Genomic DNA, 26,768 nt, shown 5'->3' on the forward strand with positions numbered 1-26,768 from the left:
ATTCCTTCAAGAGGATTCAATGAATGAACAGGATTGTTATGTCTGTCACCTCATGGGTACTGTCTTTAGTCAAGGGGACATAAGACCACAAAGAATCATGTGTTTTAGGGAAAAACAAAGGAACAGTTTTGGCAAAGGGCACTTTGATGTTTTTTGCATAATTATATATTTACCACTGATAACTCATTTCCAGACATGCTCAACAACTTGTATGCTCGTTGTGATTGGAACAATAAAACATCAGCCATCAAAGCAACCCCCCCACCAAAAGAACAGAACATCAGACCATGCTGTTCAATCTGCACTAAGCAGGGTGAACGCTGAAGGCTGGTGGCCCAGATGGCATATCATGGTGTGCTCAAGGCATGTGCTGTCCCTGTGAGGTAGAACGTGTCTCCACCTTCAAATTCCTCGGCATCAACATCTCTGATGATCTCTCCTGGTCTTTCAACACCTCCAGCCTTGTTAAACGGCACAACAACGCCTGATCAAGAAAGCCCCCCCTGCCTGCTCATTTTCAGAAGAACTTTTGGCTGCACCATCATCATGTAAGTACATTACTACAACATTGTTTGCTATGTGAATTTATTTAAACCTCATGCTCTTGTCTACTCTTTGCACATGGTGGTTGGATGCAGACTGTTATACTCTGTTCTGATCTCATCTACAGTAGTATCAATGGAAGCTGTGCTCATTGAAGGGTCCAGCTGCCCGGATTGGGACCTCGAAGACCATCTCCCTTATCATGAGAAAATGCACCAACTGCTCAAGTTTTCTAAAAAGAAACCAACCTGCATTGCTTAGCATGTAGTGTAGTACATCTAGCACTGTTCATTTCAAAATGATGCAACAGAGATTTCAAAATGGCAACACAGAGGATTCATTATGAATGCACTGTATGTTTAGACAATGATGTAAGCACCCCTGGGTGCTGTATGTGCTGTGTGTATGATACATGTTTACCAGCATTAAAACGATGATACTTCTTGATTATCTTTCAGAGATTTAGGATTATACTTATTTTGTTCAAATTGCTCTCTGTATTTAATATGTTTGTCATTCAATGTATGTGTTGATGACAAACACAACAGGCCCATGCTCTGATGCAGACGCTGCAGCAGTAACAACGTCTCTCCTCACTTCAGTAGTGTATAATCTGCTTTGACTTCCCACTGGCCTGTCATTTATCACGACTGACTGACTTATATCTAATTTGACTGCATTCCTTTCAGTTTTTGTTACTTTCAGTTACTTTCACATTTACATTTTAACTTAAGTAATAAGACTAAAACTAGTCAGTTGCAAAACTAAAGCGTCAGTTTAGGAAACGTGTTTAATGTCTTGGCCAGTAGGTCGTCTAATCATATATCTGTACATGTTAAGGTGTGTTTGAGTTCAGTAAGTGTGCAGGATGGTCCCCACGCTGTATAACTGTGTCCACTATGGTGGAGATGACAGAGGATGTCATGTCTGTTCTGTACAGCTAGTCACAGAAACAGCCTTTAACCCGAGGCATGACTCAGCAGTACAGTATCTTATGCTAATCTAAGGCCTACGCCCAAACATGCACTCTTTACTTCCTGCTCCACCTGTGTCCCTCCTCTTCCTTCCTCCATCTTCATTACTTAATTTCCCTACAAGCAGTCCCTCACTGCTGCACTGAATCCATCTCACTCAGTTCTTATCGTCGTAGTCCTCCAGTCTGGGCTCATGGGAGACACTGAAGTCAAATAACAGTATGATTTATTCTGTTGTTACCATATTGTAGGGGAATTTGTGTATCTAATGTAAGACCTACAATCCTCATGCACTTCATCCAATTGGAATGTGGCGGCTGCCTTGGACAAAATCAAGGACATTTCAGTCAGACGTTGGGATCAACGTGATCAGTGTGAACATGTCTTATTATTGGGTAAGTAAGAAGGCGTTTGCTAATGATAAAGTGTAGATACTATCAATGTTGGAAGAAGTACTCAGATCCTTTACTTAAGTAAAAGTACCAATACTATGGTCTTAAAATACTCCACCACATGTAAAAGCCGTAGTTTTGAAATGCTACTTAAAGGGGACCTATCATGCAAAATGCACTTTTGTACGTCTTTTCTACATGAATATGTGTCCCCGGTGTTCCAGGGAACTCACCAAGTGTCAGAAAACACAACCCTCTCTATTTTCCTCCATACCCAAATCTCTAAAAAAGGGGCTGCAACGGATCTGATGCAGACTGATCCAGATTTGAACACTGTCCTGACGTCACAGAAGTGGCGCTACGGCTATTGGGCCAACTCTCCACCTATCAGGGGAATGTGGGGTTGGGCCACGGCCGGCCATTGCCGCTCGAAAGCGCTGGAGACGCTGTAGTACATATGCCAGGCCTGTAAGTGGCGCTGTAGTCTGCCACAAAAGCAGCGAAGAAGACTTCCCGCCCATAGTTACCATGGTTACCCTTCTGTTTATTCTCCGCTGTGGCTTTTTTTCTCCCTCCCCGAGGCAAGCGTTTGCTCCCGCTGCTTTAATTCAATGCAATCCCTCCCCGTCGAGGCAAGCACTGTAATTCTCTCCGGTTAGTCCACCAGCAGATGACAAACACCCACCTCTCCGCCTCTTCCAAGGAACGAGGGGACCGTGCGGCAGAGTTTCAGTTTCAGTTTCTTTCGCCGGTCAAGATGTCCGTTAAAGTTTAAATCTTCCGGACAAAATTAGAAAAGTGCCGGTCAAAGGTCTTCTTTGTTATTTATTGAGCTTTAAAACAAATGAATAACGACTCTATATAATAAAACACGGAGGACGGAGATCTCTTTTTCTCCCCCTCTTCTGACAGCCCAGCAGCTGATCAGAGCACGTCTCCCCTCTCCTGCAGGGGGGCGTGGTCAGCAGAATCAGACCCGTAGACAGCAAACAGCACATAGAGCGAAAATGCATGGCTAAAATGCATGATCTGTTTGGTATTTTGAAAACAGAAACGTATAAATATTCCTTATATAGGTATGGCCCTACAATATATCATTTAAATATAGCATGATAGGTCCACTTTAAGTGAAAGTACAAAACTAATAGCATCAAAATATACTTAAAGTACAAAAAGTAAAAGTACTCATTCTGTATCCTGACCCGTTTCAGAATAATATGAAGAACAGAAGTATGATCCGCTAAATGTACTTCAAGAATCAACAGTGACAGTACTTGCAGAATGGATATTTTCACAGTATTTTATGGTTCATTTTGGTTATAAATTTGTTTTTATACATCTAAGAACATTTTAGTTGTATGTCAGTAATAATTGTTTTTGCTCAATGTGGACCAAAATTCAGATACTGTGTAGATTAGTAGTGCGGTACTGCACTGTACTATATCAGCATATACTGTATGTGTAATTATGTACAAAGTAACTAGTAAGTGAGAGTTATACAAATAAATGTAGTGGAGTAATAAGTACGATATGCAACTCTGAAATGTAGGAAATAGAAGTATAAAGTAGCATTAAATGGAAATACTTAATTAAAGTAAAAATATGTCAAAAAAGTACTTAAGTGCAGTACTTGAGTACATGTACTAAGTTACTTTACATCACTGATGTTAGTATGGCTCTGAGCAATATAGTTCCCTTGGTTACACCTTCCATGTTCCCTCTCAACATCTGCAGTTGAGGGTTTGATTCCCTCTCTCACCCGGTGACAGTCTCCCCCCGACAGCACCTCCTGGATGAAGACTGCGGGGCCGTCAGGTTTGTTGGAGCCTCCCCCGATGGTGATGCCCAAACTGCTGGATCGCGCCACTGAGATGAGCTGGATCACTCCTTCACCTGGATGACTGGGTGACACATGGACAGAGTGATTCATGACTTAAAGGTGGGGTAGGTAATTCACTTCAGAAACACTTGTTATATTCCATGGAATGCTCTTAACATCCCGATAGCAATGAATACATTAAATGCTTTGATAATAAATCCATAAAAAAATGTCATCAGTGGAAGCCGTAGTACTGTAAAAAGCACGACCAATCATTTTAGCCGGCCCGGCTAAAATAACTGGATGGCCTACCTGCCTGTCAGCCTTCCATCTGTGCACAAACTTATCTCATGCCCTCATTGGTCATGTGCGCGTTCGTGTGTGTTGGAGGAGGGGCTCTGTAAGGAAGTGGCAGATTTTTTCCGGTTGTGTATTTTCAAATTCTAGCGATCTCGAGCCGGTTTCTCCAAAATTACCCACCCCACCTTTAAGTCAAAATAGCAATACTACAGTGTAGTAAAAAGTACAAAAAGTAAAAAAGTGCTAGCAATAAATAGTACCAACAATAAAATAACTTGTTACACAAAATGGCCATTTTAAGCATCCAGATATTTTTAAATAATTGTATAAAAATGATTGGTGCATTAATGTGTTCATCCCATACTAATAAAATATCATTTGTGTTGATTTATATTTTGTACTAATCTCCTAAATCTGCAAAGTAACTACAAACTAAATATGTAAAAAAAAACATGTAGTGGAGTAAAAGTATAAAGTAGCATAATGTAAAAACACTCAAGTAAAGAACAAGTACCTACATGTTTTACTTAAGTAGAGAACTAGAATAAATGTTCTGAGTTACATTACCGCACTGAACAGGTGTGGGTGGAGGCTGTGCAGGTGTGTGTGGAGGCTGTACAGGTGTGTGTGGAGGCTGTACAGGTGTGTGTGGAGGCTGTACAGGTGTGTGTGGAGGCTGTACAGGTGTGTGTGGAGGCTGTACAGGTGTGTGTGGAGGCTGTACAGGTGTGGGTGGAGGCTGTACAGATGTGTGTGGAGGCTGTACAGGTGTGTGTGGAGGCTGTACAGGTGTGTGTGGAGGCTGTACAGATGTGTGTGGAGGCTGTACAGGTGTGGAGGCTGTACAGGTGTGTGTGGAGGCTGTACAGATGTGTGTGGAGGCTGTACAGGTGTGGAGGCTGTACAGATGTGTGTGGAGGCTGTACAGGTGTGTGTGGAGGCTGTACAGGTGTGTGTGGAGGCTGTACAGATGTGTGTGGAGGCTGTACAGGTGTGGAGGCTGTACAGATGTGTGTGGAGGCTGTACAGGTGTGGAGGCTGTACAGATGTGTGTGGAGGCTGTACAGGTGTGGGTGGAGGCTGTACAGGTGTGTGTGGAGGCTGTACAGGTGTGTGTGGGTGCTGTACAGGTGTGTGTGTGCTGTACAGATGTGTGTGGAGGCTGTACAGGTGTGGAGGCTGTACAGATGTGTGTGGAGGCTGTACAGGTCTGTGTGGAGGATGTACAGGTGTGTGTGGAGGCTGTACAGGTGTGTGTGGATGCTGTACAGGTCTGTGTGGAGGATGTACAGGTGTGGGTGGAGGCTGTACAGATGTGTGTGGAGGCTGTACAGGTGTGTGTGGAGGCTGTACAGATGTGTGTGGAGGCTGTACAGGTGTGTGTGGAGGCTGTACAGGTGTGTGTGGAGGCTGTACAGATGTGTGTGGAGGCTGTACAGGTGTGGAGGCTGTACAGATGTGTGTGGAGGCTGTACAGGTGTGGAGGCTGTACAGGTGTGTGTGGAGGCTGTACAGGTGTGGAGGCTGTACAGATGTGTGTGGAGGCTGTACAGGTGTGTGTGGAGGCTGTACAGGTGTGTGTGGAGGCTGTACAGATGTGTGTGGAGGCTGTACAGATGTGTGTGGAGGCTGTACAGGTGTGTGTGGAGGCTGTACAGATGTGTGTGGAGGCTGTACAGGTGTGTGTGGAGGCTGTACAGGTGTGTGTGGAAGCTGTACAGGTGTGTGTGGAGGCTGTACAGATGTGTGTGGAGGCTGTACAGGTGTGGAGGCTGTACAGATGTGTGTGGAGGCTGTACAGATGTGGAGGCTGTACAGGTGTGGAGGCTGTACAGGTGTGTGTGGAGGCTGTACAGGTGTGGAGGCTGTACAGATGTGTGTGGAGGCTGTACAGGTGTGTGTGGAGGCTGTACAGGTGTGTGTGGAGGCTGTACAGATGTGTGTGGAGGCTGTACAGGTGTGGAGGCTGTACAGATGTGTGTGGAGGCTGTACAGATGTGGAGGCTGTACAGGTGTGGAGGCTGTACAGGTCTGTGTGGAGGCTGTACAGGTGTGGAGGCTGTACAGGTGTGTGTGGAGGCTGTACAGGTGTGGAGGCTGTACAGGTGTGTGTGGAGGCTGTACAGGTGTGTGTGGAGGCTGTACAGATGTGTGTGGAGGCTGTACAGGTGTGGAGGCTGTACAGATGTGTGTGGAGGCTGTACAGGTGTGGAGGCTGTACAGGTGTGTGTGGAGGCTGTACAGGTGTGGGTGGAGGCTGTACAGGTGTGTGTGGAGGCTGTACAGGTGTGTGTGGGTGCTGTACAGGTGTGTGTGTGCTGTACAGATGTGTGTGGAGGCTGTACAGGTGTGTGTGGATGCTGTACAGGTCTGTGTGGAGGATGTACAGGTGTGTGTGGAGGCTGTACAGGTGTGTGTGGATGCTGTACAGGTATGTGTGGAGGATGTACAGGTGTGTGTGGAGGCTGTACGGGTGTGTGTGGGTGCTGTACAGGTGTGTGTGGATTCTGTACAGGTGTGTGTGGGTGCTACAGACTGACGGTACCTGAGGGAGCGCAACATGGGCCCGCTGCTGTTGTACATGTTCTGAGTGCCAGCTGGGCTCAGCAGCAAAGGACTCTGGGAGCGAGACGAGGAGCCAGAGGAAGTGCTCTCCAGGTAGCGGCCTCCTTTGGAAATGCAGAGAACACAGAGAAAATAGTGAGTGAGTTTTTGTCCTTCAACCTGTGCTCTGCAGGGTGCTGAACAACTACAATTGTCAAAGTAATAAAAAAGATGGCTTTAAATATCTATCTCAATAATTATGTATTACTTATTGGACACATAATAATTTAGATGATGGATTGTAAGCAACATAATGGTCTTGGTCTGGATATGTGTTCTATAAGGTTATAAAAGTATGGATAACACTATTTGCAGATAGCAGACAACATGCTCTGAACTACTCTTCAATATTTTGGTTGCTGTGTCAGATATCAGCACGCTCAATGAGGCTCTCCACACATGCTGACCAAGCCACTGCCGACAGCAGAATATACCACAGAATGGTTAATGTTGGTCCACTGCCTGGGGTAAACATTCCCTGTGCTGAGATTCAAAGGTATGTTTCATTATGGGAGGTGATTCATGCTGAAACTCAGTAGTAAACAAGATGTCATGGATCCTTAGAGAACACACAGAGCTCTTGCTTCTAGGCAGTAAAACAGTATGAAGCAAAGCATGGATTTATCAGATGTATCATCACACATGGAAAAAGCACTACTGCACACACTGGGAGATTTAGACTCTGAATTGAACATCCTGGTATAAGGAGCAGTGGGAAGCTACTAGCTACTTCAGTAAAAAGTACTTTGTGAATCAAAAGATAAAGTACTCAGTATGCAGAAATGCTATTTTCTTCAAATCATTTTAATTGTGTAGTTTTTTTAATGTGTGGCACATTTTAGATATGTTTTAAAATACTGAGAGTGACAGTAATGCATCATATCATGTGTTTACATATGTACAAAGTAGTAGAGGGACTGAACTACTGCCCCCCCAAAGCAGTACATGGAGGACTGAACTACTGCCCCCCCAAAGCAGTACATGGAGGACTGAACTACTGCCCCCCCAAAGCACTACATGGAGGACTGAACTACTGCCCCCCCAAAGCACTACATGGAGGACTGAACTACTGCCCCCCCAAAGCACTACATGGAGGACTGAACTACTGCCCCCCCAAAGCACTACATGGAGGACTGAACTACTGCCCCCCCAAAGCACTACATGGAGGACTGAACTACTGCCCCCCCAAAGCACTACATGGAGGACTGAACTACTGCCCCCCCAAAGCACTACATGGAGGACTGAACTACTGACCCCCCAAAGCACTACATGGAGGACTGAACTACTGCCCCCCCAAAGCACTACATGGAGGACTGAACTACTGCCCCCCCAAAGCACTACATGGAGGGACTGAACTACTGCCCCCCCAAAGCACTACATGGAGGGACTGAACTACTGCCCCCTCAAAGCACTACATGGAGGACTGAACTACTGCCCCCCCAAAGCACTAGATGGAGGACTGAACTACTGCCCCCCCAAAGCACTAGATGGAGGACTGAACTACTGCCCCCCCAAAGCACTACATGGAGGACTGAACTACTGCCCCCCCCCCGAAAGCACTAGATGGAGGACTGAACTACTGCCCCCCCAAAGCACTAGATGGAGGACTGAACTACTGCCCCCCCCAAAGCACTACATGGAGGACTGAACTACTGCCCCCCCCCCCCCAAAGCACTACATGGAGGGACTGAACTACTGCCCCCCCAAAGCACTACATGGAGGACTGAACTACTGCCCCCCCAAAGCACTAGATGGAGGACTGAACTACTGCCCCCCCAAAGCACTAGATGGAGGACTGAACTACTGCCCCCCCAAAGTACTACATGGAGGACTGAGCTAGCAGACACTACAGTTTGAGCCTGTTTCTGACCAGGTTCTTGAGCCGCATGATTGGTTTTAGGGTCGGACTGAATTTCAGCTTGGTCCGTCGCCATGTGCCGTGCTGCAGAGTACAGGGGGGGGCGAGAGCCGGCCCCATCAGCTCCTCCTGACCGGCCCTCGGACGTCTGGGGGAATTTCTGACATGTCAGCGTGGCTGAAACACAAAGAACCCTTTTGACTCCCCTGGTCGGACAACATGTCTTACACACTAATTATCAACATTATCTCACCAGGTCATCTGTGACTGTGCCTTTGAGTCAACCACAGTCACTATGTTTGGTGTTCTACCATACACTTGAAATGGGATCTGATCCATAGATGAACCCTGATTGGTCGACTCACAGTCTAAAGAGGGCTCTGTGCTGAAGCCGTGTGTTAACAAAGCTGCAGCAGCTGGCTGCCTCCTGCCGCCTCAAACAGATGTTGGTGGTTGTGTAATGGAAGTGCACTTGTCACAAGCCATTTTTAAAGGCAGACTTGCTTCATCTGCCCTCTAGGCCTAGTACTTGGTCAAAAATAGAAATGTTTTTTTAGAACTATATGATGATGCCATTTAGGCATTAGTGTGAACACAGAACTATAATTCCACATACGCTGAAAAACTGAAACGTTGACTTGAATAATGTCAGCAGATTTCACATAACTGTTTTAGGTAAGTTGAAATCAATAATATTACGTTTAAATAAAAAATACTAGGTTTAACTTAATAGTTTTGCTTTCAACTATGGTACAGAGGGCTGAACAGGGGTCTCCTACCTTGCTGTATGGGGGAGTTGCGTGTTGATCCTGTGCTTCCATTAGAGCCATACTTCTCCAGCAGCTCAGCGAACTCTCTCCTGTTCAGAGAAACCAAAGAGAACGTCACTGGGATAGGCTTTTGTCATTCTTTATTAAAGGTCCCCTATTATACTATTTTTCATCAATATATTATAGGTCTCAGATATATACAAACATGTCTCTGAAATGTTCTGCTCAAAATACCAAACAGATGGTGCATTGTAGCATCCCATAATCCCCTCTGTTTCTTTTACTTTAGATGAAAATAAGGAGCCCCTCCCCACGCCCCTCTGAGAGAGATTTGGTCAAACAGAACACAATGGTGCTCTAGGGGGAGATTCAGGTGATAAGGTGGGGGGGGGGGGGGTTACCTTGGTTGCTGATTGGCTAATGGTTACACAAGCCAAAAAATCGTTATGACATCATAAAGTGGCCAAAATCTGATCAGCTCATTTTCAGACAGGTTTTTATAGAAATGGATCCGGACGAAAAGAGAGAGAATCTTTGTTCCTGAAACTTTCAGAGTCTCTTTCCACAGAGGGGACACATGTTGATGTAGAAGAGACATGAAGAAGAGGGGACACATGTTGATGTAGAAGAGACATGAAGAAGTGGATTTTGCACAATAGGTGACCTTTAACTAACAGTGACGGAACCAGAACTATCAGTGATATGATACTTATCAATGAAATCTAGTTACTGATGTATAGTGAGTTATTTCACATTATAATAAAAGTTTCTGTACATAGTCCTCAGTCTCAAATGCTTAAATTGTTTATGGAGGCATTCAAATGTAAGACTGGTAAATTAACACTGAAAACTCCTGTTTTTGTTGCATTAAGTCATACTTGGATGTTTGCTGAAATTGATTGCATGTGGCACAGCCCTACCTAGAAAACATTCCACCAGCCGCCACTGATAATAATCATACAATCAATAGAGTGGTTACATATATTATAGGGTCAGCTATTAAAAAGAATAATCATTTATTTTGCATAATACCTACAATATTGAAATAGCTTTTTTTTACATAGTTATTATAAAAACTGTGGAATTCATTGTAACTTTTTTGACATCACAACAATTGAATCTCCTGAGGATGACTGAAATGTGCCATATCTACAGTAAACAGATTATGATAAGCTGTAATATCCCTCCATGGTAAATAAAGAAACAAATGGTTCCTGCACGGCTGAGAAAGACGACAGCAGCACAGATCACTGGCTAACAGGTCCCTTATTCTTGTAATCATTCTCCTCCTGAGATACGTCTTTTCATCTTTCTAATCTTGCACTTAGGGGTGATATCATGGTTCTATTCAATTAGTCTGTTAGTGCTGTAGAGTGTTGCTGCGGCTAGCAGAGCAGAATCATGATCTGGAGGTCTTGAACGTGGTGATGGTCTCTACAGCTGCTGTGGTTCTCCAGAGAATCGTTCTCCCCAAGTCGCTCCCACATTTGAGAAATCAAATCAAATCCCCTATCCAATGAGCCTGAAATGAATCTGACAAAGAACTGTCCTGATTTACAATACATGAGTTTACCGAGCCCTAATGTAGTGTTCATTACACTGTATACAATACAAACATGGAAAAAAGTGAAACGTTGACTTTAATTAAATATATTATGTCAACAGATTTCACATCACTGTATTAGGTTAGTTGAAAGCAATACTTTTAAGTTTAAATAAATAATATTAGGTTCAATTTAATATTATTGCCTTTAACTAACCTAATGCAGTAATGTGAAATGTAATACATTTAATTAAAGTCAACGTTTCAGTATTTTCAGTGTAGGATGCACCATGCACCCTAATATGTGAGTACAGGTAACATATTTGATTCTAAACCACATACATATTTAAACTTCGAAGCGTAAACGATAAATAATCAGTGTCATTATTGAAGATAGAAATGAAACGTAGGCATGTAGATATGCATATTTAAACTGTTGTTCACCTGGCAACACTCACACCATTGGTTGATTCATTTTTCAAACTACACAAGCCATTCCATCTGCTTTTTTTGTGCTTAGCTTGTTGAAGCTAATATCAAGGAGTCATATTTATCGGGGTAATGACAATAGTAATTATTTAGTATCACAGCTGGTGCGCATGTAGCTAGTTTGAAGTTATTTTTAAAAGAAGTAGAGTAAATCTGAGGGAGACGCAGACACAGACGGGCATAATCCCCCCCCCCTCGATCCTCTGCTCTGAAGGGTAGTTAAAGCAGCGAGCACAGATTAACACACAAGCCTCATCTCATCAGGAGAACAGCCCTAGGTTAAGCTCTCTCCCCTCTCTGAGTCTGCTGTCATTCCTCCACAAAGACGGGGGGGGGGGGGGGGCTCACCACCACTGTGAGAATCCATCACTACATTCCCTTTTTCATCATTTATAAACCTTAGGATGTCCCTTGTCATCACCATTCCTGCAGTTCGACATATTCCAACTGGGATCTTTACAATGAATCAGTCTGCTGCTGGTGGGGTTTCCACTGTGCACTTCTAAAGTCTGGCATCTGTGAAAGCTAAGGTGCAAATCCTATGAGCAGTGAGTCTCTACTCTGAGGATTACGCTTACAGGCAGAAAAAACATAATTTTTAGGAAATATCATGACTGAGACGTGCCAAACCTTTCTCATTTCAATATCAAAATGCACGACTTACAATTAAGGAAGATGTTGTCTGGAATGTGTTTAAGGGGAGGGGGGGTGCCTGTGGGGCTGACAGCTGGCACTGATCTTGTTTTCACCAAAACTGGCTGCGGTCAGATTAGAAAGCTGGTTGAGCACTAATACGACCGACCTTCCATCAGTCATGTGTTGCCATATCAAGATTACTGTTCAACCCATTTGTTGCATAGGTTATTGAGCAGATGCGTTTGCTTCTTTATGTGAGTAACATTCATTCATCTGTAAGCCTTAGTGTAAGAGGACCAGAGAAAGATCTGTTTCCTCGACATTCAGTAATGTAGGTTGGAAAAAATGAATCACAGCATGGATGGAGCAGTCTGAGAACCAGTGTGCCACCATTTTTCAACCTTTATTTAACCAGGTGGTCCCATTGAGATCATCGATCTCTTTTACAAGGGAGACCTGTCACCACAATAGAGTGGTGCAGGAATTGTTTAAGGAATGAGTCCTTAAACCTAGAAATGAAATTACATTTTACCACTTCCGCTTCCCTTTTCTTAAAATCAGGTTTAGATTAACTTACGTTTTTAAGGCTTAAAAACAAAAGAAAATGTGTGTCAATATGTGGAGACTAAAACGTGTAAGTATCATAAACGTGTGTTTGCCACAGATCTTATCTTCTACAATTATGTCCCTGACATTCTATGAATGTTCTGTATCAAATACATAGACATTTCTTACTTTGCTTCCTCGTCTCTGGCTATGAGAAGGCGCATGTGATTGGTTGCGGAGGCTGCTCTCAAGACGTCCACAGCTCTGTGAAACAGAAACACATTGTTACAGCGTCACCTCTCAATCATGTGGTTAAAGGAACGTTTTCACTGGACTACCTGTCATTTGTGACTCCTACAAGACTGTCCCCGTTCACTTCCAAGATCTGGTCTCCCGGCAACAGGTTTCCTGTCAGAGGTCAGAGAAAGTCAACCATTGAGTTATCCACCATAAAAATATCATGCAACACAATATGTAGTTGAATAAACAATGGTGTTTGGACAAAGATAAAAGAGTCACATGATTCATCCTGTTAGGGCTCCATCACATCTGAGAGGAAGCCATCAGGTTTCATCAAGAAGACAAAAGGACTGATAAAAACTGCATTAGAAGACTTTCGAGACCACAGGGGGTAAATAGGACAAGAGCATTACATGAGCATTGACGTCTGTCAAGTCAAGGCTCGAGAGAGACTGAAATATGCTTTTGGTAATGGACAGTTAGAGTCACAACCGCATAGAGTTTGCATGATTCAGTCCTAAAACCCGCAAATAAGTTAGCATTTTACCACTTCCTGTTCCCTGGTCTGGAAGTTTTTTGAATGTGTTTTTGGTTATTAGCCTGAATTAAGATGTGTGGTTAACACTTTTTGTTCTATGACATAAAATACGTCAGTGAATACCCCACTGGTTAAAGGTGGGGTAGGTCATTTTCAAATCAAATCAAATCAAATCAAGTTTTATTTATAAAGCACATTTAAAAGCGATTTTTGGTCGAGCCAAAGTGCTGTACATGTAATAAAAACACATTACTACAATCACAATAAAAGACAATAAATTACAACAGATATATAAAAAACACAGGGAAAAGTCAGGAGTCGTGCTCCGCTCTGACTAGAAGGCCAGGGAGAAGAAGTGTGTCTTAAGAGTAGATTTAAAAACCCCTAGGGTCTGGGCCGACCTCACATGGAGGGGCAGAGTGTTCCAGAGCCTAGGGCCAGCTGCTGCGAAGGCTCGGTGCCCTCAGGTTTTAAGCCTAGTCTTGGGCACTACCAGCAGCAGCTGGTCAGCAGACCTTAATGCTCTGGCTGGGGTGTAGCGCTGGAGGAGTTCAGCTATATAGGCCGGAGCCAGCCCATTTAGTGCTTTAAAAACAAATAAAAGGATTTTAAAATCAATTCGGAACCGAACTGGAAGCCAGTGTAGTGAGGCCAGAATTGGGGTGATGTGGTCACGCTTTTTGTGGCCAGTCAGCAAACGTGCAGCAGCGTTTTGGACTAGCTGTAAGCGTTTGATTGAGGCCTGGTACATACCCACATACAGAGCGTTGCAATAGTCCAGTCTCGAGGTTACAAAGGCGTTAATAACCCTTTCTAAGTCTTTAAAAGATAAATACGACTTGGTTTTGGCCAATAGTCTTATCTTAAAAAAGCAGGATTTGACTACGGTGCTGACCTGCTTGTCGAATTTAAAAGTGCTAGTGAAGGTCACTCCAAGGTTCATGACAGAGGGGAGGATGTTTTTATTGAGAGAGCCCAGAATATCAACCGGAGAGGCTGGAGGTTGGGGTCCAAATAAGATGACCTCAGTCTTGATCTCGTTGAGGTTGAGAACGTTTTTTCTCAGCCAGGATTTTATCTCTGTTAAGCAGTCCATCAACTGCTGTAGTGAGTGTTTGACATTTGCTTTGAGAGGCAGATATATCTGTACATCGTCGGCGTAGCAGTGGAAGGGAATATTGTGTTTTGTGAGAATTGAACCTAGGGGCAGTATGTACAGATGGAGCATCTTATTTCAGACTCCAGCATACAGCTTCCTGCCTACTACCAGCCAGTTACCTGCCTAAGACCTGCCAAAGACCAGTATCTGGGAATGTTAAGCCCTCCCACTATTTTCCAAGAGGGCGTTGCCAGATTTTCAATTTCAGGATTTAACCAGGAGATGGCGCTATATATTAAATAACTATGGCCAAACTAAGACTTAGTTTTTCACAAGAGAAAATGCAGATATTATATAAAAAACTAAAGTTAAAATCTTGTTTTTAATGCCCCAAGAGCAATAAAAACACTTGGTAACAAAATCCTGAGTGAGGCTTTTATAAATTGCATTTAGCTGATACTTTTATCCAAAGCGACTTACTATTTAATAAATGATAAATGATTATTCATAACAAATATGAGTGATGTGTGATTATTATTCATGCTATATACTGATATAGGGCTAAGTAAGCAATCAATCCTGCAAATGAACCCTTAGTTGTTCAATATATTTATTCAGACAATGTGAGTAGAAATACAGAAATTCTGCTCCCACCTAAGGCCAACGTTGCAATATTACAACATTTCCCTAAAAACTTACCAAAACGTAAACATTTTTAAAACTCTTTCATTTCTGCTCCAGAGGCCAGGGGTTAAATTGGGATTTTATATGTGGGGGGGCTCTGTTAGAAGGTGCGACGGGGGAGGGGGGAGAGAGTTAGATGCTCATGAATTGTCAACGGGGGGGGGGGCCTCTCTGCACGGAGGAGCCGCGGAGGAAGAGACACACGTTCACTAAGCCGAATCACAGTGATCTGCTATTTTAAAGTAAATTCAACACATATCGACCCTAAATATAGCATATATTAAGAACGAGAAAGTGTTAACATCGTTTTTTGTAAACATATGACAAATGTGCGAGGGTGATGACATCAGAGCATCGTCCTATGGGCTTAGCCCCGGACAGGTACAACAGGTATTCACTCAGAGGGGGGTAGGTACCCATTTACATGTCAAAAATCAACATACAGTAGGGGGGTGGGGGATGGTGAACGGTATGGTCAATGTAATTAATTCATGTAATAAAAACATCTCAGGTCAGTAACACTGAAAGCTAAATGTGCGTACGTAGCGCTGTAACTTCCTCCACAGAAGCAGCCTTCTGTTTATTCAACGTGGTGGGGGCCGAAGGAACCGGGCAGAGTTTTTTGCCGGTCAACGTGTGTGAAAGTTTAAATCTTCCTTATTGAGCTTCAAAACAAATGAATAACGACTATATATAATAATAAAATAAACACCGGCATTAAATAAAAAGTCATGAAAGAGATAAGGAGGAGAAAAGGTTTAAGGAAGTAAGCAAGGAATACAGAATGTCGAAATCCTCTGTTTCACGCGATGTCGAACATTGAAAAGTCCTTATAAAATGATAGAATTTAAAAGAGTCTTGAAAAAGCATGGTGATGGCAATAAATGCATTAATGAATCCCCAACATCTACAGAATACATTTAATTTAAGGGGAGCAGTTACTGAGAAGTATATAATGAGAACTGCTACCAATGGTGGCCTATTTAGTTTATTAAGAAATACATATTTTTAGCTATTCATTCGCAGAAATGTAAAGTGATCTATCTAAGTTCTATTCATATTCTTGACGGGAAGAGTTAGTATACAATAGGCTTTAAAAGCCTTCTCCAAATCAAACCAAGATATCTTGGGTCAGTCTTTTCTTACAAAAGGTTTGTGACAAGATGTGAAGTTAACAGGTATTCAGTCAGAGGGGGGTAGGTGAACCGGGCAGAGTTTTTCGCCGGTCAACATGTGTGAAAGTTTAAATCTTCCTTATTGAGCTTTAAAACAAATGAATAACGACTATATATAATAATAAAATAAACACCGGCTGTTGTTATGCCTGCTGTAACGTTAACTTACTCCGTTCTCCGCTTAAGTAATTATGCCGTTACAAGCTTCATAGTTGTATTTATCATCTAAATTTGCCGAAACAACTTTAATATTCTGAAAGCCAAGACTTTGTTTATTTGAAATCAGATGAAAACAAACTGTAACGGACCCTGCCGTGTTATCTTGATATTTCCAGCACAGACCCTTTCATACCGGTGTTATGCCGTAGATTGAAGCCTTGCCGTAGATTGAAGCCCTGTTCGCGGGGATGAGCAAAGTGACGTCATCGCCTGTATTGAGCGTTTGCCTAGTTTTCTAAGCGGAAAAACGAAAGATACTATTTACTTTCTCTCTTTTGAATGATATATTTCCCATCAGATTAAACAGCAAACGGCTGAATAAATAATGTGCATACAATTGCGTGGAGGCTCGTTTTAAGGACACTTTTCAGATCTGTCACAATCTTCGTATTGGAACAAACTTCCGTTTTTGAGTCCACTCTGTTATGTTCCTCCTTCCTACAGAACAGACAGGATAATATGTCATTTGTCAGTATAGTCCTATTTTTTAAAACCTTCTCTGTTGTTTAAGTGTCTGATAACCACGAATAGTAAGCAATGATATAACAGTAATTATATAACATATGTCAGACACTGTGTTATTTTCTATCAATCCTAAAAGATAATGTGTTCAAACTGGCTTCACTCGCTTTAATTGCTCCTTTGAATGTAATGTTCCTCTGTGGTTTCCTACTCAACACATGTTTGTATTGTAATGCCACTCATATTTGATTTTTTAGTGTATTTTAAGGTGACATTGAATGCTTTGAAATGTGCCCTAAAATAAAGTGTATTATTGATCTTATATCTGTGCCTATATCACACTATTAATGTTCCTTATTTTAGACTAGGTTAATCCCGGTGTCAATAGGGAAGATCTGCACTGTTCTCTCCATAACATGTTCAGCAGAGCAGGTATTTCTCCTGCCAGATTTGGAACCCCCCCTATCATTTTGTCCAGGATGGTCATAGACTCACCCAAATCACACTGGTGTTTGCTGCTCCCCTCTAGTTTGTGCTTGCAAAAGCATTTTACTCTGGGCCCAGCAGGTGAAAAACTAAAGAGGGGCTTCCAAATCCGGCAGACCAGGTGCTGCCAGATATGGCACCCCCCCTACAACTTTGTCCAGGACAGTCACACTGTCACCAAAATCACACTGGTGTTTGCTGTTCCTCTCTAGTGTGTGCTCACAAAAGCATTTTACTCTGGGCCCAGCAGGTCAAAAACTAAAGAGGGGCTTCCAAATCCGGCAGACCAGGTGTTGTAGCTGCTGGATTTGGAAGCCCCCCTATATCTTTGTCCAGGATAGTCACAATTTCACCAAAATCACACTGGTGTTGCCTGTTCCCCTCTAGTTTGTGCTCACCAAAGCATTTTACTCTGGGCCCAGCAAGTGAAAAACTAAAGAGGGGCTTCCATATCTGGCAGACCAGGTGTTGTAGCTGCCGGATTTGGAAGCCCCCCTATCATTTTGTCCAGGATGGTCATAGACTCACCAAAATCACACTGGTGTTGCCTGTTCCCCTCTAGTTTATGTTCACCAAAGCATTTTACTCTGGGCCCAGTAGGTACAAAACTAAAGAGGGGCTTCCATATCCGGCAGAGAAGGTGTTGTGGCTGGCTGCCGGATATGGAAGCCCCCCTATAATTTTTCACCTGCTGGGCCCAGAGTAACATGCTTTTGTGAGCACAAAGTAGAGGGAAACAGCAAACACCAGTGTGATTTTGGTGAGTCTATGACTATCCTGGACAAAGGTATAGAGGGGCTTCCAAATCCGGCAGCTACAACACCTGGTCTGCCGGATATGGAAGCCCCTCTTTAGTTTTTGACCTGCTGGGCCCAGAGTAAAATGCTTTGGTGAGCACAAACTAGAGGGGAACAGCAAACACCAGTGTGATTTTGGTGAGTGTATGACTATCCTGGACAAAATGATAGGGGGGGTTCCAAATCTGGCAGGAGAAATACCTGCTCTGCTGAACATGTTATGGAGAGAACAGTGCAGATCTTCCCTATTGACACCGGGATTAACCTAGTCTAAAATAAGGAACATTAATAGTGTGATATAGGCACAGATATAAGATCAATAATACACTTTATTTTAGGGCACCTTTCAAAGCATTCAATGTCACCTTAAAATACAATAAAAAATCAAATATGAGTGGCATTACAATACAAACATGTGTTGAGTAGGAAACCACAGAGGAAAATTGCATTCAAAGGAGCAATTAAAGCGAGTGAAGCCAGTTTGAACACATTATCTTTTAGGATTGATAGAAAATAACACAGTGTCTGACATATGTTATATCATTACTGTTATATCATTGCTTACTATTCGTGGTTATCAGACACTTAAACAACAGAGAAGGTTTTAAGAAATAGGACTATACTGACAAATGACATATTATCCTGTCTGTTCTGTAGGAAGGAGGAACATAACAGAGTGGACTCAAAAACGGAAGTTTGTTCCAATACGAAGATTGTGACAGATCTGAAAAGTGTCCTTAAAACGAGCCTCCTCGCAATTGTATGCACATTATTTATTCAGCCGTTTGCTGTTTAATCTGATGGGAAATATATCATTCAAAAGAGAGAAAGTAAATAGTATCTTTCGTTTTTCCGCTTAGAAAACTAGGCGAACGCTCAATACAGGCGATGACGTAACCTTTGCGCGTCCCCGCGAACAGGGCTTCAATCTACGGCAAGGCTTCAACCTACGGCATAACACCGGCAATGCGCGATAGAAACAACAGGAACTGCGACAGCATAAATATGCGAACACAAACCTACAGACTGCTGGAGAAGAGATATCACAGGGGGGGGTTGGGACACACACATTCCGATGGCCAATTAGTTTTAAACAACTGTTTTGCCTGGCTGGACCTGTAATTTACAGGAAAGAAGTGCACGCTACTAAAGAGACACGCTACCATGGAAACCAAAACAATGGTGTTGCTGTATTGAAGTCCGAGTGGAAACAGTCATATTTGGAGCGTTATGTTAGAATGAAACAGCGAGGTCGTGACTCACAAAAAAAAAGTGTTACTTCACTAACTGTAAGCTTGTCACTCAGAGTAACCTACAGTTAACTTAACTGTTGGAAAAGAAAGATCAGGGGGGGGAGAGAGCTGTGATGGGCCATTAGGTGTGTAAACACACAGCTGAGAGCTGCCGTTTCATTCTGACTGTTTAAAAAACGGTAACAACGGACTATTTTTCTTAGCGGATGCATGTCAATTTAAATCAATACATACAACTCTTTTTTAAATCAATAAAAACATTTTCTAAATCCATAAAAGCATTTCAATTAATATTGGGAGTCATGTCGTTACTTTGTTGAGAATGTGGCCATGTAATAAGCGGGATAATTTGCAGCGACTTGGTCATTATGGGGAAAAATAACACCCAGGGATCAAGATCCCTCCGCTACGCGGATTTTGATCTGCCTGACAAGGCTCCATTAAAATATAAATATTTTTAGTGAATTACTGAGTTTAGGCACGTTAATAACATTTTAATGAAGTTGAATACAGTATATTCATATTTGTCAGTGATTTCATGTCAATTCGGCGAACATAAACATAAATGATCGTGGTGAAGATGATGATTAAATTAGGATTAAAAATCAAGAGTCGGCTGCATTTCCTCTCGTTCGTTTTTTTCGACTAAACAACATTATTTTGTTAAATAACAACATGGTGATGTTTTGTAAATGATTACATGTCTTATTTAGCACAGACTATGATCCTATCCGTGACATATGGATCTTAACAAAGATCCACTATACATTAGTACCAGACATACTGTACATCCAGCTTACTGTGTCGAAGTTGATTTCACATGACTCCAGTGTGGAACCCCACTGCACCCCCTGGTGGATCAATGATCCATTGCAGCTGGCTTCACAATAATTACATTTATTTATCACGGGGGCGGTATCAAGTCAGACTGGGGGCCGGCTCTTCATCACGGGCCGATCACGGGCCGATCACGGACCAATCACGGACCAATCACGACCCTCGCGTTTCAAACTGTCCAAAATAAGACGCTCCATCTGTACAGTAAAAAGAGGATGGGGCCCAGAATAGAGCCTTGGGGAACCCCACAGGTAAGAGGGGCTTTGGCAGAGGAGAAGGCACCTAGCACCTAGGTTTTGGAGAAACCAGCTCGAGTGCGCTAGAATTTGAAAATACACAGCCGGAAAAAATCTGGCAGGTAGGCCATCCAGTCATTTTAGCTGGGCCGGCTAAAATGATTGGTCGTGCTTTTTACAGTACTACGGCTTCCACAGATGACTTTTTTTTATGGATTTTTTGTCAAAGCACTTAAGATATTCATTGCTATCGGGATGTTAAGAGCATTCCATGGAATATAACAAAAAGTGTATGTCGAGCCGGTTTCTCAAACGTACCTACCCCACCTTTAATGTCTGAAGCTTCTATGTGTCATAAACAGTCTTCATGCCGAACATTAGCCACCTTTAGCGGTGGTGATGCACAGCTATGAGACCGTGAGCCACAATACGACACAACAATACTTGATGCTCAAATCATGTCTGAAATGTTTCGAGCATCCCAGGAGCATATTTCCTGGACAGGCTACTTTGTACAGACAAAGTTAATAATAATTGTAATATTCCAGTTATAAACGACATGAATCAAAGATGTGTTGCTGTATTTTAGTGGTAAAAAAAAATGCATTCATCATCATAATTATTCAATATATATAATTTACACAGTGCCTGTAAACCGGAGGAGAACGCTGGCATTTCTCCTCCTACTTGAAAGACTACGGAGGGATAGGGTCTGCAAAATTAGTTTATTTTGGGGATGGGCCGGATGCTCTGACCGGTCCACTTCCTGCCCGGCGCCTCTGCAACGCCTCGCGTCGCGTCGAAAAATAGACTTGAGTCCTATTTTGAACGGAGCCCAGCGCCGAGACGCTTCTGGGACACTTCTGAGCCGTAACGCGGCGCGTCTGGTGGAATAGCACCCATTGACTAGAGTGGCCGCGATGTTTGCGAACGCCGCGGCGCAGCCGTAACGCGGCCGTAACGCGACGCAGACGGACCCGGTGGAATCTAGGGGTTAGACTGTCGGGGGATACCTTACTTCTTCCTACTCTCTGTCTGTACCTGTGTACTCTCATGTTCCCAATAACCCAGCTTCCCCCAAATTTATTTTTGGTGTCTATATACGCCGGGATCCTGAGTCGTGGCTGATCCTGTTGCTGTGGTCCTGAGTCCTGATCTGAGTCCTGGACTTCTAGTCGTGGCTGAACCTGTCACTGTGGTCCTGCCTGACTCTCATCATACTACTTCCCTGATGGCTCCCACAGGATTGTTGACATCCTCGTGGATTCTTCTTCTTATTATAGACACATGCATTTCCAAACATTTGGTCTACCTATACTGTAAATGTATTATCTCTTCGATTTACACACGGCATCTATTGCACGTCTGTTCGTCCTGGGAGAGGGATCCCTCCTCTGTTGCTCTCCCTGAGGTTTCTCCCATGTTCCCCTTTAAACTGGGGTTTTTCTCCGGAAGTTTTTCCTTGTACGATGTGAGGGTCTAAGGACAGAGGGTGTCGTATTGTCACTGATATTCTGTACAAACTGTGAAGTCCACTGAGACAAATGCAACATTTGTGATATTTGGCTATATAAATAAACATTGATTGATTGATTGAAAGCTAGCCTTTTAATTCTGCCGATTGCATTTACGCTTCAAACAGAAGTGGTCTAAATACCTGGAGATTATGCTGCAGAACAAACATGCTAAGTTTTTGCTTCAGTTATAAAGGCATCAAGACTCCAAATTAAAACAGAAAGGTAGCAGAGCAAAAATACAAAGCATCATGGGAGTTACTGGGCACCACATCTGCATGAGCTGCCATCACCATGGCAAGGAAACCATGTGATACCTTCACACTGAAATAAAGGGTGCAAGTGTGGAATTCTTCACAATAATATATTTAACTGTAAGACCTGCTACAGAGCCTGGTGCTAACAGGATTTAGATCCCTGGGAGGTCACCGCTGGGTCTCCTCTGGATCTGAGAGGCTGGATGACCTCTCCCCTCAGTCTGGCTCACAGCCACCTCACACATGTCCTCAAGATAAAGTATTAGGAACTAACAGTATCAGACTTTGGAGATAAGGACTAAACCTCAGTGTGACCTATTTCTATTCACTGCAGCTTTGCACGTCACATTTTAAAAAACATTGACATTTTAATGCTGATCTCATCCAGCAAGACTTTGTATAAGTATGATTAATAAAATAAGATGTAATCCACTAAAGGAAGAATGTGTCATGTATCTATGCTTTAAGTGCAGGGCAGAGCCTTAATGGTCTATCTTTTATTTTTGTTAGCCTGTTAAATCCTTCCATTTAACTTAAAAAAGAAAATAAACACTAGTTAAAGTTGTTCTTTTTGAAGTGAGGTTCTGTAACAAAGCTGGGTTTCTACATCTGAATGCTGCCCATATCTCAGATATGAGATTGATATGAGATTAATCTCAGATTACAGAATATCTGGTTTAGGTGATGGCTACTGCCTGGTTGTTTGAAAAAAGCCAATCAATATATATTTTTTTAAATAGTTCACTACATACTGTCTGTAGTGCAGTGTGTTTGGACGGCAACTTAAGGAAATGATGCTGCACGGACACAGCAGAGACAATACTCAATAAAACTGTAAGATTAGTGTCAGTGAAATATATCACAGGCGGCTGTCAGTAAACGTACAGAATGAAATCATCTATGATGTGACAAACATCATGCTCCTTGTGTGTGAGTGTTAAAGTGTTAACCAGCAACAGCTACCATCATTCTGTTGCGTCTAAAATGAACCTGATAGGACGTAAACTTCAGTTTTGAGAAAGTCTTTCATGTCATTATTAGAAAACATTAAATATGACTATTGAGCAGTGATGATGTGCTATGTTCTGAAAGGATGGTTCTCTGCTCTTCTAACTGCAGTATACATGGCACTGTCCCTCAATATCTGCCCTATATCCATCAGTTATTGTACAGAGGAAGTAGTGGTGCCTTTTTCCCTTTTTTATAATCACATGAGAGAAGAAACAAATGTAGTCCTGACTCTAATCTCAGAATTCTGAGAAAAAAGTCAGAACTCAAAATGTCTTTTTACTTTTGGTCACATCCTCATGTGGCCCTAATCGTCTTCCATATTTCCTCAAATAGCTGCTGGACCTGCATGTTGAACCAGACCAATGTGACGCCTTTGGTTGACATGAATAAAGTCAGTAGTAGAAGAAGACGTTTTAAATATTTTACCAAAACTTTCCCCCATTATTTTTCACTGATCTTCGTGATAATCAGGCTATTCATCTTTTTGTCATGGAGTACAGCCTGGATGAAAGTGGACTGCAGTCCGAAAGTGTCTTCTCCTAAACCAATGTTCCAAACTCACCAGAAAACCTTTTCCTCCGACAGGCTCCATGCACTTCAAAACAATCGAGCAACAATTCATGCATGTGGTGAACTACAGCTGAGCTCATATACACCTGTAGACTGAGTTTATTTAGAAAAGTGCTTGATAATCTTTGACAAGATGTGTAATTGTTCCAAGAATCATCAAAAGCACCTTTTATTGCAGGTGATCAAAGTACTATGATGCTTTACATGATTCTTCACTCTGTATCAACTTGAACACCTTTTAGAAAATAAGCTCAGGTATTATTGTGAACTGTCCGTACAGAATCCTAACACATACAGTATCTCTCATGTAGCCTTATCATCTGAACAGAACCCTGTTTGGACTGAGGAGCACATCTGGCGCTGTCAGCACTTGCCACAGAGGAGATGTATTATTTATCATTACAGTGTAGAGTATTTATACTATACTTTTATTTCATTTGATATACATAGCTTCATTATTCCTGCATTTTACTGGCACCATTGTATCACTTGCACTATTTCTTATTGCACTGTTTCAGTTGCTAATTCTTCATGTCTTAAAGGCAGTGGCGAGCAGTTATACCTAGGCCCTCTGACCCCCACCCCTTCCCTCGAAGAAAAAAAAGAGTTATTACGTCACAGCGTATACTTCAGCGGAAAAACAACGGCCCGGGGTGCAAAACGCATCAATGAAAGCAACCCTCTACCACACAAAACAACACCTATAAATAACCCAATTTGTGTTCTTTGAAATTGAAAATGATATTGCATTGTGTTTGTTACTTTCGTTGCAGTTGTATGTCTTAAGTGTAATTTGGCATGCTTTTATTTTGAAGGCGAGTTTACGCTGATGACAGGAAGTTGTTGTTGCTATGGAAACAAGAAAAGCTTCACAGCGGGCGGTGTCACTACCCGATCTGTCCCCCTGCCCGATCTGTACTGCGCATGTGCGAGATGGTCCGCCATATTGGACAACTACATACGGCAACTCTACTAGGACACTTGACACAGTGGCTTTTGGCAAAGCAGAAAAAGAACGAGAGAGATTATTGTTATTACAACGTGACTTCACTATTACTTAACAACTCTTTTTATTGGGTTCTTTTATTTGGGGTTAAGTACATTGTCAGAATAAGTGAGAAATGGATTTAACTTCTGTTAGACAGCTATATGCCATACATTTTTGCATACATTCACAGTAAATGTTTATTCAGTATGATAGCTGTCTAACAGAAGTTAAATCCATTTCTCACTTATTCTGACAATGTACTTAACCCCAAATAAAAGAACCCAATAAAAAGAGTTGTTAAATAATAGTGAAGTCACGTTGTAATAACAATAATCTCTCTCGTTCTTTTTCTGCTTTGCCAAAAGCCACTGTGTCAAGTGTCCTAGTAGAGTTGCCGTATGTAGTTGTCCAATATGGCGGACCATCTCGCACATGCGCAGTACAGATCGGGCAGGGGGACAGATCGGGTAGTGACAGGCGGAACTTGTCATAAAGTCTGCGATAATAAAACCCACCCATTTAGAGGGAAGATATGATTGGTCAATTGTACTGTCATTTGACATTACTCTCTCGTTGAGTTACCCTAGCTGGCCCTCTGTGAATGTACAGAGGGACCACCAATCAGCTCCTCTCTTCACAGTAACTCGCAGAGACGGCTAAAGGAGCTTCTTTCATTTAACCCTTCACATTCAAACAGAAACTTAACAGGCAGATTCGAAGGATTTATTTATTTGGAAATGTTATTTTAAATACAATTAAATCAAGTTATTTTGGTAAAACTAATGAAAAATATAACATATTAATGTTTTTAAATATTATTTTGTAGAATATCTTAGGCCCTCAGAGAGGGCCTAGAGGGCTCTGACGGCTCGCCACTGCTTAAAGGTGGGGTATGTAATTTTGGAGAAACCAGCTCGAGTGCGCTAGAATTTGAAAATACACAACTGGAGAAAATCTGCCACTTCCTTACAGAGCCCCTCCTCCAACACACACGAACGTGCACATGACCAATGAGGGCACGAGATAAGTTTGTGCACAGATGGAAGGCTGACAGGCAGGTAGGCCATCCAGTTATTTTAGCCGGGCCGGCTCAGATGATTGGTCGTGCTTTTTACAGTACTACGGCTTCCACAGATGACATTTTTTTATGGATTTTTTGTCAAAGCACTTAAGATATTCATTGCTATCGGGATGTTAAGAGCATTCCATGGAATATAACAAAAAGTGTATCTCGAGCCGATTTCTCAAACTTACCTACCCCACCTTGGAATATAACAAAAAGTGTTTCTGAAATAAATTACATACCCCACCTTTAAGTGTTAGTGTATGAGTAGACTGGGATTTCACATTTGTATTGCCAACAAATACACTGTAGCTTTTGTGCACATGACAATAAAACATTTAGAATCTTAAATCTTTGAAAGTCCGCTGCTACAGCTGCTCACTACAGCATTCAGAGTTTACATTAAGATCACACCTTCTACCACCATCTGCCCCTGACAGAGAAGGAGAGGGGGACGAGAAAAGAGAGGAGAAGAGAAGAGAGGAGTATCTGTGGTCAAGGACAGAGGTGATCAGATGTCCAGTGGGACACCAGAGGCCTGTACTACGAAGCCGGATTTTGGCTTAGCGAGGTAACTTCAGGGTAAACTCTGGGTTTCCGGTCCTACGACGCTGGTTCACTTCTTAGCGGGCTAGATCTCCATGGTAACTTATGCTGAACGGCTAGCCTGCTCCGGAGCAGGTTAGGTTCCAGGATAAGAGATCAAGTCAGTGAAAGCACCGCCTGCTGACCAATCAGAGCTCCTTGTGCGGAGTTTAAAGCTATCAAATCATATTACAGGATAAAGGAAATACAGTTTAAACTGCCGTTGCAGGAAAGACGGCCGGCAAAAATCACCGACTGTGTGAACGTGAAATTAATAGAA

The 26,768-nt window shown here is 42.5% G+C and overlaps 1 protein-coding gene across 1 annotated transcript in view; it reads right to left on the reverse strand.

Moving 5' to 3' along the window:
• Positions 1-26,768, reverse strand: part of si:dkeyp-72e1.9 (syntaxin-binding protein 4) — a 76,189-nt gene that overhangs the window by 37,340 nt on the left and 12,081 nt on the right. The window contains exons 3-8 of the mRNA XM_034113588.1: positions 12,813-12,882; positions 12,664-12,738; positions 9,270-9,349; positions 8,503-8,667; positions 6,574-6,697; positions 3,669-3,810 (exon numbers count right to left, since the gene is read on the reverse strand). Coding sequence (XP_033969479.1) covers positions 3,669-3,810; positions 6,574-6,697; positions 8,503-8,667; positions 9,270-9,349; positions 12,664-12,738; positions 12,813-12,882 — 656 coding nt within the window. The remainder of the gene's footprint in view (positions 1-3,668; positions 3,811-6,573; positions 6,698-8,502; positions 8,668-9,269; positions 9,350-12,663; positions 12,739-12,812; positions 12,883-26,768) is intronic.

The sequence above is a fragment of the Trematomus bernacchii genome, unplaced genomic scaffold, assembly GCF_902827165.1.
Source record: "Trematomus bernacchii unplaced genomic scaffold, fTreBer1.1, whole genome shotgun sequence".
Lineage (NCBI taxonomy): Eukaryota > Metazoa > Chordata > Actinopteri > Perciformes > Nototheniidae > Trematomus > Trematomus bernacchii.